Source organism: Crassostrea angulata, chromosome 3 (genome assembly GCF_025612915.1).
Source record: "Crassostrea angulata isolate pt1a10 chromosome 3, ASM2561291v2, whole genome shotgun sequence".
NCBI classification, from domain to species: Eukaryota; Metazoa; Mollusca; class Bivalvia; order Ostreida; family Ostreidae; genus Magallana; species Magallana angulata.
The window spans coordinates 2,304,365-2,322,053 of NC_069113.1; the positions used below are offsets into that span (position 1 = coordinate 2,304,365).

Genomic DNA, 17,689 nt, shown 5'->3' on the forward strand with positions numbered 1-17,689 from the left:
TCAAGATTAAAGTGATAGGCATCCACTGTACAATGATTTATGAAGATTTTATTTTTATACGACACTATTTAAAAATTGGTTAAAATCGGGAGCAGATATTAGACCATACCGCAAATAGTCCTTTCAACAAACGTATTTTTATCAAGTTCGTATAAACTTGAATAAGCAAAACACATCACAGGTCCATATAAGGGATGTTTACATCAATGAAAATCTAATAACTTGTATGCGTTTTTAAATTTAAGTTAAGGATTTTACCGTGCGCTTCTATATACTGCACATTACTTGGCTGGATTTTATATTTCTCAAAAACATTTTCCAGCAGCTGCTCCTGTTGTTTGCCAGATGGGGATGTAATTGGACTGACTGTGTGACCATCCTGATTTAGTCCCGTAAAAATAGTGCCCCAAATTTTGTTCTTATCACGCAGAGCCTAAAAAGGAATGACGTAACGTTCTACATATTTCACATTTTCAACGTAAACCATAATATTATTAGCTAAAGGCTTACTTGAAACATAAAAAAGGAATATTAAATTAAAATTCCTATTCATTACATCTCTAAGTGTTTTTAATATGACAATCCCACAGCCCTCCCCACGGACGTATCCATCTGCATTCTCGGAGAAGGTGTGACACTTCCCAGTTGGTGATGCCATTCTAGCTGTAGATAAACTGATGAAAATGGATGGATCAAGGATGCAATTTACACCACCAGTAATTGCCATAGATATATCACCTGCCGAAAAATAAATCCATTAATCGTTCCTTTTCTTATTATTGTTCATAAAACTACATTGTTGCATATTAAAAACAATTTCATATCCTTGATTGTTTACCATTTCTTAGCGCCTGGGAAGCTGTGTGAAAAGCTATAATGGATGACGAGCATGCAGTGTTCAATGTCATAGCAGGACCCAGCAGATTGTAGAAGTAAGCGATTCTTGCTGACAGAATACTGGAGTCGCAGCCAGTCACAGTAGTGTTTGTAGTTTTCTGTCTAGCCGTCCGGAGGTTAGAGTCCCAGTCGTGACTCATTGCACCTTGAAATCAGAAACAATCATAAGACCCAGGGACCACATTGCTCTATGGAGGACCTTAATATTTTTCTTTCGTGTTTGATTAATTATACATGTATTACTCGTAGCTTTACTCTAAATTAAGGAAGAAACTTGTTTTAGTTGACAATAAATTAACTCTTTACAATAAGCGTTCAAACTCTATAAGAGAATAATTGACCATGATAATCATCTTATTAAAAAATGCATAAAAAATTCGTTAGTTGTAGTTAACCGACTTCTACCGACACTGTAATCGAAAAAGTAAAAATGATAAATGAAAAAGATATTTTTTAGTGCTAACAATTTTTTCAATTATTCAATAAGAATTAAATTCTTATTCAATTGAAGAGAACTTCTCATTTCATTTTAAAGAAAAAGAGTCCCCCTTACTTAATAACACTTCGTGTAAAATTTTGGCAAGGTGCGTTTAGTTGTTCTAGAGCATAAATAAAAAATGTGAAATGTTTACAGACTGAACAGAAAGAACAGATAAAATTGATCGGAAAAGCTCATTTGAGTTGTCAGATCAGGGGAACTTAAAATTAAATCAAAGTACTGAAGAACTGACGGGAGTTGATTTTGTCGATGTTTATTTATTCTAAAATCAATGATATGTTATTTTGCATGACAAGTACATGTATACGTAGTTTCTAATTTGAATTACGCATATTTTTATAATATGAATTTTTGAACTTTTTCGACTAGGATGTCGAGAAACCTCCATATGAATCATGTTAAATAATATTTAAAGATAAAATTAATTAAATCAAACTATGTATCAGTGGTAGAAATATTTCTCGAAAATTGTATGGATCCAAGCAATTATTTTATATTGAACTCTAGTCTCGTTAAACCAAACGCTCGACTGACACCGTAAATCTCCGACAAGGGTTTACGGAGACAGCCGAGCGTCGAGTTGAACGAGACTATATTGAACTCTGGCGTAGGAATACATACGACTCCAAAAAATATTTAAATTGTTCGTACCATTTAAAATCTGACTATTTTTAAGGTATTTGTAAATAAGTTTCCTTGAAAAACAATGCTTTAGCATACATCACATCGAATTCATCAATTATTTTCAAGAACTAAGTCTTGTCAGGAGCAATGATTTGTGCTGAGGTCCAAACACTGTTTCACTTTCGGTTTGTCAGAGTGACTGCATAGGAGAGTTGATTGAAAATCAACTCCCAAAAAAGAATTTAAAAAAAAGAATGTTTATTAGAAAAAAAATCATGATGGAAATCTAATGAGACCAGAAGTTTCCAAATTTATCTTCATGGCATCTTCTGATTTGTTGTACAACAATCATTATTTCAATTGCTGTATTTAAGATTCTTTGAAAAAATTGTGTCCAGAATAAAATAATAATAATGTAACAGGTATATGTAACATGTATAATTATGTAAATTGATTAATGACATTGTTCGCAAGGTTAATTTTGTTAATACGATTCTATAACATACAAAAAAAGACCTGCTTATAGTCCTTTTAGACTGGTACTTGATTATCTTTCACTGAACTGAAATTAGTTTTTATTTTGTCTTTTGATGTTCATGTAATTATACAATACCAATATAGACCCCAGTGTCAGTGCCCGCTATTTTCTCTTTTGGAATTCCGGCATCTTCTAGAGCCATGTGCACGGTCTCCAGTACAAAGTGATGCTGAGGGTCAACTTGTTCAGCTTCTCTGTCACTGATACCAAAGAATCGATTGTCCCACTCGTCATACCTTGATGTGAAATAGTAATAAATTAAATAAATAATAGTAATAAATAAGTTAAAATTGTAAAAAGAAATAAATTATTCCCATCATAAGTTTTTTGTTTTTTTTATTTGCTAAATGCTTGAATGAATACAGTTTCAAGGAATCGATATCTGATCCTATTTATAAATAGTGTTGTTTAGTGCATGTATCTTGTCTAAATCCTAGTCAGGGATTGAAATGCAGGGTAAGAGACGGATATGCGAGTGCATACACATACATAGTGCATGCACAACACAATACTATTGTGATTATAACCGACTGGTGTTCTGTTTACCTATGGGCCTTGCTATTCACTGTGAAGTGTTGTCATCAAGTCCCTAAAATCTTCAGAAAAGCAAGCGTTTTCTCTCTTAAACATTAATCCAATTTGATTAATTATTAATTCACGAAGATACTGTACAATCACAAAAACCAATAAACGTTTATCTGTTGTCAAAGAAAGAGACATAGTCATTGTTTCCGAGGACACTCGATGTGTTTAGCAGACAGAATCTCATTGGATTTTTCTTGTACATTATCAATTAAAAGTCATTTATGATTCCCATGTAACATTTTCATAAAAAATATAGCAGGTTTTTTTTCTTTAAAAGTGTATTTAAGAGCTTTAAAATTTACGTTCATCTCTCTCTCTCTCTCTCTCTCTCTCTCTCTTTATATATATATATATATATATATATATATATATATATATATATATATATATATATATATATATATATATATAATATTATTTAACTCTTTTATAGAGAGGATAATATATAAATATATATTTTTTTATAAAGAGTACAGTATATAAACTTTTATTTAGTTATACCGGAAACATTTTTATAAATGTTGAAAATGTGGACCAACACTTACTCATATAATTATACGGTTCGAAAAAAGTTTTTATTGTTTCTTCTCTCTATTCAAATTTAAAGATATATATTAAAGCAGATCGAACGAGACTAATAAACGTACATGTACATAAACGCATTAACGTATAAGTATATAAATCCTTTCAACTCATTACATCCGATTGTACACCTGAATTTACGTATAGCACATTGACCTGTTTATATCTTCTCCTGTGCACCAAAATAGTTTAATTCATCGTGAAGGACTATCACGGATCGTGGCGACGAAAAGGAACATGACGTACATTGCATTTTACGAGTTATGGTCAGTTTAATGTTAAGGTTTGCAGTTACAGGAATTTTTTGTAACTTTTTAATTTCACAGTAATTATCTAAGGTAGTTTATTTGCCCGGTTTGATGTCACTTTTTTCCCGATAATGACATTTCTGCCGATGTAACTTTGGACGCTCTGGACAATTGATTGAATACCGAATAGTCCACGGATTTTCTCCGTTTTTTCCCGATCATGATATTTTCCCCAAATTTCGACATTTTTCCCGATAATGACAATTTTGCCGATGTGACATTGGTCGCACGGCGGGTGTGACCGGTCAGCAGAGGATGCTTACTCCTCCTAGGCACCCGATCCTGCCTCTGAGGTTTTCCAGAAGTCTTTGATTGCTCTGCTCTGGACTTTTGATTGAATACCTTACTTCTCCGAGGCACTTGATCCAACCTCTATCTATTTGGAGGTCCGTGTAGCTCTGCTTTGAATTTATATTTCTTTTTATGGATTTTTTAGATGGCTGACGGTCTGTAATTTTTTCATTAAGCTTAAATAAAATTATTTTATTTTGTGTCTTCAAAACAAGGTTAATTGTAGAATAAAACAATTCATATATATCACTTAAAAGAGACTGTTTCATTTATATGAAAAAGTATTTTCGTATTTGAATGGACCTTCATGACGAACAAAGATTAAAGGTCTTTGAAATATTTTTTCAAAGTGAGTGGATTTTTCCCCAAATTTAACGCACTTTGAAAAATATTTTCAAAGTGCGTAATTTTTCAAAGTGCGTTTCCACAATGCTTAAAATTTTGATAAAGAAAAACATGGGGTTTTTTTGGAAATATGTTCTAATCTCTTGGACTTGTTTTATGAAATTAATCACTCACTCTATGAATTTCAAGAACAGATTTCATAACATTCCGGTGTGGTTTAGTTTTAATACAATGACATGTGGTGATAACGAACAGTATTTAAAATCAAAAGTCCCAAAGAAAAATACAAAACAGGAGCAGAGCAAACACAGACCTCTACAAAAATTAGAGGCAGGATCAGGTACCATGGAGGAGTGAACATCATCTGCTGACCGGCCTTGTGCTCCTTGTCGTAACCGGGAAATCCGTAGACAATTAGGTTAATTATGGTCTAATAATAACAATGAAAAACGTCAGTCAGCATGCAACCCAGTGGAAGATTGTATTTGCTGACAAGGTCGTTGTATCGACCATAGAACTTACGAAAAGATTACTTCAATCGAGACTGTTGATAGTCAATAGCTTGCATCGCCTTTGAAACTGTTCATTCGTAGAGCATGCCCTTACTTATCAAATTAATTGAGAGACAAAAACTCAATATGCTAGAGATGAAGGTATACTGATACATAGGTAAGGAAAGTTGACTACAGAAAAACTGAAGTCATCACGTTTATCATAAAGTTTTGTTGTTAGGTTACCATCAATGTCCCTTTCCTGTAAAACTTTCCAAAATATGAAACAATGACGCAGACTCTGTGTTATCTTTTATTTCAAATTCATTGGAATATATCGAGTCGACGTAAGTATGGAAGTAGCAATTGTTAATTGATAATACGTCGTCGATACTGTTGACTGTTGGATTAAAGGCCACAGCGAATGATTAATTTTTTTCATGTACAAGTTTTTGAATAAATTCTGCTTCACATGAATACAAAAATAGGTATTATGTCTACTAATAATGGGGCGCAATAGGTCTAACAGATTGTTATAGTGGTAACAACGTTATATGTTGACAAGCCAATCGTGCAAAATAGTTCGTGTAACTTGGGTGACCGTTCGTGTAATGTGCGGGATCGTGTGTGTATCAGGAAAACTGGTTTGCGTTTTTCACCCTGCGTGATAGTGCGTTTTTTCGTTTTGTAACTTTTTTTTCGGAATACCATGATTTATTCTTAATACGTAGACAAGTATTATTTTAAACAATACAACAATGTAAATTTAACACTTGTTTAAATAGAAGAACATTGACAGTTGTTAACATTCATGAATATGTCAGCGCTGATCTTTTTAAAATCCTCTCTCTCTTTCGTCGTTAAACAGATTCAGTATGTATTTCAACAACTCATTCAATCCTTTGTTCGGTCGCGTTAGTTTTGCATAGTTTTATAATCAGCCTATAACATTGGGACGGACAACTTCGGAATGGACATTTTTCCGGCGTTGCGCACCCCTTTCCATTCACAATATTGACCAAAGTTTAGTACCAAATGGTGGGGTTTTTTATTCTAAATAAATTTATGGAAAAAAAATTGAGACATTTTTAGATAGTTTTTTAGATATTTGAACTTAAAAGTTCCAACCCCATGGGATTTTAGTTTGGAAAAAATACCCCACAGAAAACCCCATGCAAACCCCATGGGGTTTTGCAATAAACCCCATGGGGCAAGAAACCCCATGAAATTATTTATAGGGAAAAAAAACCCACCATTCCCGAAAAAAATCAGATGGGGTTTTTATCCCCATATTTAATGCTTATGTTGGGTTTTTTCCCCCATATTTGCTAAAGTAATGATAATGGGGTAAAAAAACCCACAAAATATTAATCTGAAGTGAAGTAATAGAATCTGCTTAATGTCTGATATTAGGCCGATTGCATAGTTGATATACCTTACAAATTTTTACTAGGCGATTTTCAAATAAAGTTGAATTTACTCATCAAATGTATGATGGATCTCTTTGTGACAGAACAGGTTGCAAGTGATTTTAATTTTTGGTTGTTTGAATAAATCTGTAAAATATTTCTATATTAGCTAGTTTATGCTTAAAATTAGCATTTAAAAATCAAGGAAAATATATAGCAGCCCAGGTGAAAACTTAACTAACCTAATGTCAATTGTTGGAAAGTACCTGTTCATGTATTCTTACAAAGTCTACTTATTAATTAATTTCCTAAGTTATCCTAAATTAATTGTGACTTTCACATTGCAATGGCAAGATGTGGTATTTATCAAAATTTTGGTCAGCAAGGACGTATTACATGTAGTCTGTAATGTTGCAATCAAAAATTTTGCTGGCAATGAAGTTTTAAAAGTAAAAATATTTCAACAGCAAAACGATTAGGTAAAAATCACAAACAGCAAAATAAAACTGGACCAGTTAGCCTATTCAATATCAATCTACAACACAAAAATACTGTCTGGGGTTCTGTGTTCGTCAAGAAGAAGAACTCGTGATATTATGAGCACAGGGGCTCGTCACGAAGTTTTTTCAACCTTTTATATATACCACCTCTATACTATAAAATACACTATAGTATAGAGGTGGTATATATAAAAGGTTGAAAAAACTTCGTGACGAGCCCCTGTGTTATGAGTATATAATGAACTACGAGAGCAAGTTTCACACGCAAACATCTTGTACTTACAGCAAATGAATTCTTTGAAGGTGTTGTTTAGTGAACTGATTCACGCCATCGAAAATTAGATTCTCGGAAAATTATTTACACGAGAAACAATTTACAAATGCATAATTCAGTCCAAACAGTACTCTTGTTCAAATGTTGCATCGTGTTTGTTTCAGATTGTTCTTTCCAGACTATATGTCTATGCACAGGAGTCGGCGATTTTATCAATTTGTTGTAAATAAATGAGAAACAAGCAAAATCCTACCAGTGAGCTTCGCGAGCGTAGCGAGCGAAGCGACAGGATGGCAACGAGTTTTCTAGAATTTCTTTATTTCGCTATCTAACTGATATTGAACACCAGACATCAACTCCGTGGTGTTATTTTATCAATCCCTCGCATTTATTTCCCTAAAATTATCCTTTAAAATTATTTTAAATCCATTTCTGCACATCTCGATCTTAAACAGCGGCCATTGCCAATTTCGTGTGACGTCACACTCAGAGTCGAAAATATTTCATTCATAAAATTGAAAGATGCGTTATTTAGACAAAAATAATTAAGTGCATTGATGCTTTCGTTTTAAAATAATCAAATAAACAGTAAGATAATTCAAAATTTTACCTTGTACTATGTTAAATCCAACATTCTTGTTTGAAAAGTAAGGGAAGTAATCCAGTGCTTGCCTTTGCGGGGAATTCAAAACAGATATGTAAATCGTTTAGATCGGATGATTTTAAGACACCTAACATGTCACACAACTTTGGAAAGTCTCTCTGGTAAGTGGATTTCCTTTCTTTTTAGCGCACAATAACATATCATGTTAAAACGCATGAGAAAAGAACCAATGTTGACAAGTCCAGTGAGTGTGACGTCACACGAAATTGGCAATGGCCGCTGTTTAAGATCGAGATGTGCAAAAATGGATTTAAAATGATTTTGAAGGATAATTTTAGGGAAATAAATGCAAGGAATTGATAAAATAACACCACGGAGTTGATGTCTGGTGTTCAATATCAGTTGGATAGCGAAATAAAGAAATTCTAGAAAACTCGTTGCCATCCTGTCGCTTCGCTCGCTACGCTCACGAAGCTCACTGGTAGGATTTTTGCCTGTTTCTCATTTATTTACAACAAATTGATAAAATCGCCGACTCCTGTGGTCTATGTAATAACGTAACAGTAAGCGCTTTTAAGACTATGACAGGTGTTGACTAAAATCAGAACATGCAATTGGGGAAGCTAATACACGAAACTGTCTGTTTTGAAGTTATTTCATTTAAAAAAATATATTTTAAAATATTCTAGAAATAGATCAGAACATTGTATAAGGCCGGCGGAACTGCGGTGACGGTTGTTGTCTCAGAAAAAAGATCTTTTTTTTTTACATTAGTGTACAGGTGTATCCTCGACCATATATTGGAGTACAGTACTGCAGTGTAATGGTGAATATATTGTACAACGGCTGCATCAGCGAACAGTGGTCATAAACTCTGTTGTATACACAAGCGCGAAGCGTGGTAAAGATATTTACTTCCGAGGCAAGTGTATGTTGACATTTAACATGGCATTTTAAATTGGGTATATCTTAGAGTAGTAACTGCAAACTGTTTGAACTTCTCTGAGAGCTAGCTAGCAAATTAACATTGCTTATTTCTGGCAAACCCTATTTCATATACTTCCCAGTGTAAGTGCATGCATTTCCAAGTTAAAAGAAAGAACAAACCCCAATTAAGATACCTAAAGACACCCCACACACCTTCCCCTTAATGTGCTAATTACCCCTTAAAATTGGTTTTCATCCTCCCTCCCTAGGAATTCACCCCTGCCCCCCCCCCCCCCCCCCCCCCCTATTACTTCTACTGGTCTGTATGGGTTTGATCCCTAATGATGAATACATCCCTGAATGTTGAACATATTTTATAGACATATTAGACTGATTTTTTTGCAACATTGAAAAACCAAAACTTTATGACTGCAACATGTCATATAACCTGGAATTAATATAGCAAATGGTATATATATTACATAAGTAAATAAGGTTTATCCCTTTCCATTTTTGGATTTATTATATGATTTACTGATTTTATTAATTGTCTTGGTTTTTATATGAGGATAAATTTAATAATTAAACTAATATGAATTATACATGTTATATGGCAGCAATTTTTAAAAAAAAAGTTTCAGTTTGATATGAATACAAATCATAATTTAACTGCCATGAATCCATATTTTTATGAAAATTATACTAAATGAAAAAGGATCAGTAAACTTTCATTAAGTTATAATAAGTGCAGTTGATTAACAGCAGGAATGATCATAAAACTGTTATTTTAAGTAATTACAATTTATGAAATGCATTTAACTTGGAATAGGGTTTCAATAAACCTCATAGACCCCTTTACTGTAAGAGTGGTACTGCTCTCTTGCAGGGAAATATGATCAATTATGGTGAAGTTTAAGTACTTGTGATGTTCATGCAGACCAGTTCGAATACCGCGGCGAGATAGCTCACTTGGTAGAGCACCTGACTAGAGAATCAGGGGGCCCGTGTTCGAATCACGACCATCATTATTTCTCCCATCCTGTTAAATTTGGTGCCGTGACCAACCCCTGGAACTGACAGGTTAACTCCTGCCAGGGGAAGAGTCTGGGTTGATCTTCAAGGGCGAAGATCATTTAAGGGGGGAGGAATGTGATGGTCAGACCTGTTCGAATACCAGTGCCAGATAGCTCAGTTGGTAGAGCACCTGCCTAGAGATTCAGGGGGCCTGGTTTAATGGTACGTCATGTTTCACCCAATAAAGTCATTTTGCCCTGCAAAAGAGCAGTCATCACAGTTACCGTGAAGGGGTCTATGACCCTAGCACAAGTGTTTGTTTCTGTTACAGTAAAAAAAATATTTTTGAAATTAAGTTGACATGTAGACAAACAAGGTTATCATAGAAAACAAAATGTGAAAAAACCCATGTTTGCTCTGTTGCTTCTTCTGTCCAAAAGTTATATTTGAATAATATTAAATACATCTAGTACATGTGGAAAATCACCTCATCCTTCAGTTAACATGTAGAATATGTAAATGTATCTTTGACTGTAAAAATAACATCTACTTTGAAAATTATTTTCAAAATGAATAAAAAATATATACTGGTATATTTGGAATATTTATTTAATATACATGTAGAAAAACATAGGTAAAATTTGAACATTTTTCCATGAAATTCTATTATCACCATGCAGCTATCCAGCTGTATATTAATCTTATTTAAATTTACTTAAAAGCATACATCATACTGGTAGCTATACATGTAGGTCTTATTGCTTTAGCATGGTTGACAAGAGAGTAGAAACACCATATAGCTATAAGTATATATTAGATATTCACTAAAAATGAGTATTTAATTAAGCTCACTTTTTCATGGAATCAAGAAATATCATATGCCGGATGGAATGTCTCTTTGTCTGTGGCTATGTATAAATATATACATGTAAAATGCTACAAATCTAAAGGTCAATTTTTAGTTTCTATGACAATTGTTTTCAAATGTGTGTGAGAATTGACTCGAGGAAATTGCCATAGGTTTTATGATCCTATATTTGAAAGGTTTTTAACATCTAGCTGCACTTCATGAAAATCAAAAGATAGGGGGAGGGTATACATGTAAGGGTATTTCTATGTGATGTTATGCTTTTATCATGATAATATCATGAAGATACCAGGTACTTGTAGTATTGAATAATTAAGGTTTCTTATTAGAGGAGACTGAAGAGCAATTGACTTTTTAATGATTATTTAGTAAAAATGTTTTACTGCAGGAAATTTAAACCCCATGAATCTGTGCATGTTTATACTTATAGAAAGATGATTAAGTGAAGTGGAGATAGTGGGATCACTTAAATGGTTATATTTTTTCTTAAACTTCAATGGAAGTGGCATTATGGGGTTTACTTTTTTTTTTAGAACTGCATATTCTTTCTTATTATAATACAAAACTCTTTTTTATAGAAAGTTAGTGTAAGTGAAAGGTAGCAAGGGACTGTTTTAGATTATTTGTACTGTCAATTATTTGGTGAAATGGAGAATTGCTCTACTTTCAGGCTTATGTTGTGTTGCAAAAAGTCATAAAATAGTTTTTAGTGATTAGCATTAGTTAGAGAGATGTCTCCTATTGAAATTGGTATGCGATATGTAGGTCCTTAATGACTTATATTAGGTTCATTATGATCCAAAGTACCGGTAAACTTTTAATTGATCATCTTGCAGCTATGACTGTTGTGTTGACTTTAGACAAGGGGTAAAATATAACATGAAACATTTTATTCGAAGGGGAATAGTCAATGTGTTTACATCGTTTAAATGTACAGAATTCTTGATGTAACTGATTGTAATAAAAATGGCTTTTGAATTAAAAGTGGTCATAATTAATCTTAAAAGCAATTTACAGAAACTGTTATTACACGGTACAAGGCGATTGGTTCAGCCGGGAATGGGGATGTTACTAAAACAGAGTTAACTTTTTTATTTTTAAATGAAATAAGATTAAATTTGAAAATTTCGACTTAAAATTGCACAACCTAAGCGTTCTGATTATAAAGTGTTTTTGTGAGAAATAAACTCTTTGACTTAATGTCAAAGATGGCTGTGGATATATTTATAGTTTTGTCTGAAAGACCTGTCTAATTTATGAAACGGGAGGGGGGAAACCAGACATTTGAATGGTTATTTTAGGAGTACAGTCAGAATAATTATTGCAATCATTTGTTTGGGAGTGGAGCACATGTCCATTGTTCATATAATGACACTTTAATATTGCATGGTTGTTTATTTTATCGAATAGATTAAGAAAATGCTACTGTAACAATGTTGCCAAAATTTTCACTTTTTGATTTATGCTTGAAAAAGAGGATGTATGGGTCCCCCCAATAATTGATAATTTTTTGCATGGGTAGACATTATCCCAAGTACAGTTGCTTCCAGCAGTTACTTGGGGCTTGTGCATGCTGGCCAGTAAGAAAGGTAAAATTTTTAGGAAACAAATTGAGATTGGGCTCCTCTAGTTAGTGTTTACCTTTGCATGCAGAACAATTTTAACAACCCCGCCCCGACCCACATGTAAGAAATACACTATATCCACTACATGTATATATCTAATTGACATATTTCTTTAATCGACAAAAAAACCTGTCTCAGTTGTATTTAGAAAATTAACATAGATTGTATCTCAGTATGCATGTATGTGATAAAATTATACATGTATTTAAAAAGTTTAACTAGTTCTACATATATAGTTACATGAAGATTGCGGCAGACAACCCTTATTTTTGAATATATATTATGAGGTGTAATAAGGTATCGAATGCAACTGATAACTGATCAAGAACTTCTAATACCGGTAGTGCATTGGCAGCTCATTTTCCCTGATTGTTAATATAAATATTAATTAGAGCAAATAATTGTTATCTCAATCTTCATGTTTAAAAAAATATTAGAACCTTAAATTGATCTTCACTTATACAAAAAGATTGATTAGAAAATTAGCCACTTAGTCATTGAATGTATTTTTCTCCTCCTTGACATTTACATGTATGTTTACTTAATGGATAAAACAATGCAGTCATAATTTGAATTTCATTATCAAAAAATCCTGCTGGTATGATTCCATAATATCAATTTTATAAATCTGAGTGACAAGTACGCGCTATTCAGTTGAATATAAAATTGTATTTTGATATTACATGTACATCTACATGTACAATCCAAATTCGCCATTAGGTTACTGATTATCTGGCATAGTAGCATATGGCAGTGTTTGTTTTATTGCAAAAATTATGTGTTAATTATGATCAACAATTTTGTGTGACCCAAATAAGACTTATCATCTGAGCACTCAAAGAATACCAGAGATACATGCAAATTACATGTAGTTATTTATAGCTGACCGAGTTTATAGACTTTTGAAATTTTAACTTGTTTAGTTTAAGTTATGCATTCCCAATAGGATAACATATTAATGTATCAAGTTACAGAGCTTGATTAATAATGAGATCATGAAAATAGCAATAATTTTAAGAAATAACCTCATTACTTACAAAATAATGCATTGTATGATAGCATATATATCAAAGACTGAACTGGACATTATTCTAGGAGATTCAAGAAATGCACAATGGGTTTGCGTATTTTTAGAAACACTTCATTGAAGAAACAATGTAATTTGTTTGCATATCGGGATAATTTTTTCAGGATGTATAAAATTGAATTAAATTGATTGAGGCCAGGATGATATTGATATAAATGAAACTTGACATCCATGTAAATACATGTATGTACCCAGAATATGTACATGTATAGATACATTGTACATTCAATTAGAGATTAAATAGTCTAATATTCTAATACTGTAAGATTTTCTATCATTGAAAAGTGAACCTAGGTGAAATTAATCTGCAAAATTTAGTGTTTGTACATATATTATGTCTAAATAAGAGTATGAAAGTTAAAAAAAAAATCCAGAAACCCTTCCCAAATTAAGGAAAATGCAGCATGTATGTTTTAACAATTTTACATTTGTCTTCTAATATTGTGTTTGAATGAATAATTTAATTTCTAGAATGTAGCCTGGTGTGTTTTTGTAACTTAGAAGATGAGAGTGCTGGGCTGGCCTGAGATGATCGAACCAAGGAGACACGCTGTGTATACCTCATTAGCACCTATTGTTCTTTCACAGACCTTGCAATTAACTTAAAAATCTTACGTGTCTTTGTAATGGGCACATTCTGTGTATACCTATTGACCACCCTATTGTTCTCCTAATGCTACAATCAACAGAGCAAAGCACTATATACACACGACACATGAGAACTTGAGAATTTGTAAGAAATTACAAACCAAAGGGAAATTCTGAATGAATGAAATTAAAAAGTTTTTATAAGAATTTATAAAATAAAAATGAAAACATTATCTATAATCGAAATAAAATTTTAACATACATTGAAATAAAACACTTAATAATAATAAACAAAGAGACTCCTTAGAAGGTGAAATTTCCTTTGTGGTTCGATCATTAAATTAAATTTAATGATCGAACCACAAAATGTCCTATCTTATTCCAAAAAACTTTATAGAATTTTGTTGTAAATCCATCACTGCCTGGACTCTTATTATTTGCCATATTTTTTATATGGGTACATGCAAAGTTCGGGTACTATGTCAAACAGAAACAAGGAATAATTACCCGTATCCCAAAAGATGGTATTTAAACAATTGGAGACCAATAACACTTCTAAACATTGCTTATAAAATAAGTTATGAGTGTAATGCTCAGAGAATTAAAAATATGCTTGATATAATTAGTAGTCCCGATCAAACAGGTTTCATTCCAGGAAGATATATTGGTGAAAATACTAAGCTGATTTTTGATCTTATGCAACATATGGGGGGGGGGGGGGGAGAGACATTTCTGGTGTATTATTCATAATTGATTTTTAAAAAAAAAAAAAGCATTTGATACTTCACATGGAAATTTATTCACAAATATTAAGATTTTTTCAACTTTGGAGCATCCATTCAATCTTAGATATCTACTTGTCAATGTAATATAGAATCATCATGCAGTCACACAAGCTGGAAACCTTTCAACATTTTTCAAACATAGCAGAGGATTTCACCAAGGCGACCCAATCTCCCCCTATTCATTCCTACTGTGTGCAGATATTTTGGCATATAAGATTAAAATAACTTTTATATTCGGGCTACACCCTGAGCCTATTTCTATAGACATTTATTCTATCTTCTTGATTATGAAATCCCATATCTATTGGAAAAGGTGTCTTAAGGAAATACTATTAATTCATGAATTGATAATAGATATTGAAAGACATATATCGACTCTAAAATATATTGCTACAAAAAATTGCAGATTAGATGATTTCTATAAGAGATGGGAAACTTGGCTTTTTCTTCTTTCTTTTTAATAGACTTACTCAAATTTGACTGTATAATAGAGATTATACAAAGCTGTCAATCAACTACTAACCCATGTTCAACAACTACTCTCTCTCTCTCTCTCTCTCTCTCTCTCTCTCTCTCTCTCTCTCTCTCTCTCGGAACAATTTGGATTTGAAGTAAACGTACTTAAAAGCTGTTGTGATCACTTTATTTTATACAAATGTATTGGATTGTTCAACTTTAGATTAAAAAGAAGAAAAAATAGTCTAATAATGTAAAATTTTCTATCACTGAAAAGTGGACCTAGGTGAAATTAATCTGCAAAATTTGGTGTTTGTACGTTACGGCTAAATAAGAATATAAGAGTTAAAAAAAAAATCCATAAACTCTTCCCAAATTAAGGAAAATGCAGCATGTGTGTTTTAATAATTTTACATTTGTCTTCTAATATTGTTTGAATGAATAATTTAATTAGAATGTAGCTCTGGGTGTTCTAACTTAGATGAGAGTGGGCTGGCCTGAGATGAACCAAGGAGACACACTGTGTATACCTCATTAGCACCTATTGTTCTTTCACAGACCTTGCAATTAACTAAGAATTCTTACCTGTCTTTGTAACGGGTACGTTCTGTGTATACCAATTAACCACCCTATTGTTCAACGGAGCAAAGGTACATACACACGACACGTGAGAACAGGTGTCCGATCGAGCTGTGCACGTGTAAGCAGGAACAAAGTAATGGACGGTTTATTCCCACTTAGCCAACATTCTGAAATTCTTAATTCCCACCTGGCCAACATTTTAATTCTCACACCCGAGAGCTCAGGGGGCTTTAGTCTGTTTTCACATGTAAATGTATTTGTTATTATTTACCTGACAATAGTTTGAAGAAAGCAAAATAAACGGTAGCATTTTAAAAAAATAGAATAGGATGCATTAAATTATTTAGAAAATTACTGGCAATACTGAATATATTAAATATTCTTTTAATGCCAAATTAAACATAAATCTTCTTTAAATTTGTTATATTATTTATCAAAAAACCATTTATTTTGCCTATATCAGTAAAAATAAATAAAAATACCAATAGAATTTTTTGAAAAATGATTAAAATCTGCAAGTAAATAATTATAAACTTTTTAATTGGACGTATAATCAATTTAATGAGAAAGATCAGCAGTATTTAAAGAATATAGACTAGATAGATAAGCTAATTATGGTTTTAAGCTAACAAAATCAAAAGCCTGAAAAATATATTAACTGTTTTAGTTGAAAGATATTAAAAACTCAAATCAAAATGGCCTATCTTCAGGTTCAAGTCAACTTTCTACAGAACGCAGAGGAAGAACTTAGAATCCATAGAATATTGAAGAAAAAATTAATCAAAATAACATTTTATTTGGAACAACTTCAATTTAAAAAATATACTGGGACACAATCATATTTATTCTTCTGAAAGCAAACACATTTTTTCCTCCCTTTTTATGTAAAACAGACTATAGCTTACCTGTAATTAAATTCTTTTGTTCTCCACCTACACCCCATTCCCACTTTGCCAACACAGATCTACCTGTATTTTTTCAAAATGTTGGCTAAGTGGGAAGACACCTAATGGACAGGGGGCTGCAAATAATCTGGATGTCAACTTGGGGGCCGGGTGTGGGGGTCTATTTCTGCAGCTAAGATTTTTATTATAATTGAGTTATCATAGAGCCCACCCACCCACCCTCCCACACACACTCTTTTGGGGGAGAATATTAAAAATTGGAAAACAAGATGTTAAGAGAGGAAAATGAAGTTAAAGGTAGATTACACGCTATCATCCCCCCCCCACACACACACACACACGCATTTTATAATCGATGTTAAAATATATGCAACTTGGACCTTTTCATAAAACAGTGCATTTTGAACACACTTAAACGGCTCTGATCAGGATGTATATCGCTACCGGATCGGGGGGTTGGGATTAAAGGCAATGGGTTGGGACGTAGATTTAAATTTTAAAATTAAAGTGTACTGGGTACATGTATGCGCTTGAAATTAATCCCTGGGTATTTATTTAGTTGAACTCCTTTTGGTCGCCCTTATTTTCTAGGGACTTTTATCAGAGCAATAATTGAATGGTTAAACGATATGTTATGTTAATCATCTATTTAATGACCTTCGTCGGATTTTTTCTGCAAAGATGTATCACTGTTGACCAGTTTATTGCAGCGGCAATGATTGCAGCGATCTGTGTTCAATTGAGCAGTGAACACTGGTGAAGTGTTTCTGGCGTGTGATCACAATTAACAGGGCATTAATTAGATAAAAGTAAAGAAAATACGTTCACTAGCTTTTATGATTTATAACAAGATGCAAGCCATTTCCAATTATCGGAGAATATTACTGTAACAATGAATAAGCATA

General features: G+C 32.7%; 1 protein-coding gene across 1 annotated transcript in view; it reads right to left on the bottom strand.

Annotated features, from left to right (window-relative positions):
• Window positions 1-214: 214 nt before the first annotated feature.
• The window catches only part of LOC128175575 (phenolphthiocerol/phthiocerol polyketide synthase subunit C-like), a 30,144-nt gene continuing 12,669 nt past the window's right edge, over window positions 215-17,689 (bottom strand). The window contains exons 2-5 of the mRNA XM_052841327.1: window positions 2,634-2,794; window positions 839-1,042; window positions 557-738; window positions 215-433 (exon numbers count right to left, since the gene is read on the bottom strand). Coding sequence (XP_052697287.1) covers window positions 215-433; window positions 557-738; window positions 839-1,042; window positions 2,634-2,794 — 766 coding nt within the window. The remainder of the gene's footprint in view (window positions 434-556; window positions 739-838; window positions 1,043-2,633; window positions 2,795-17,689) is intronic.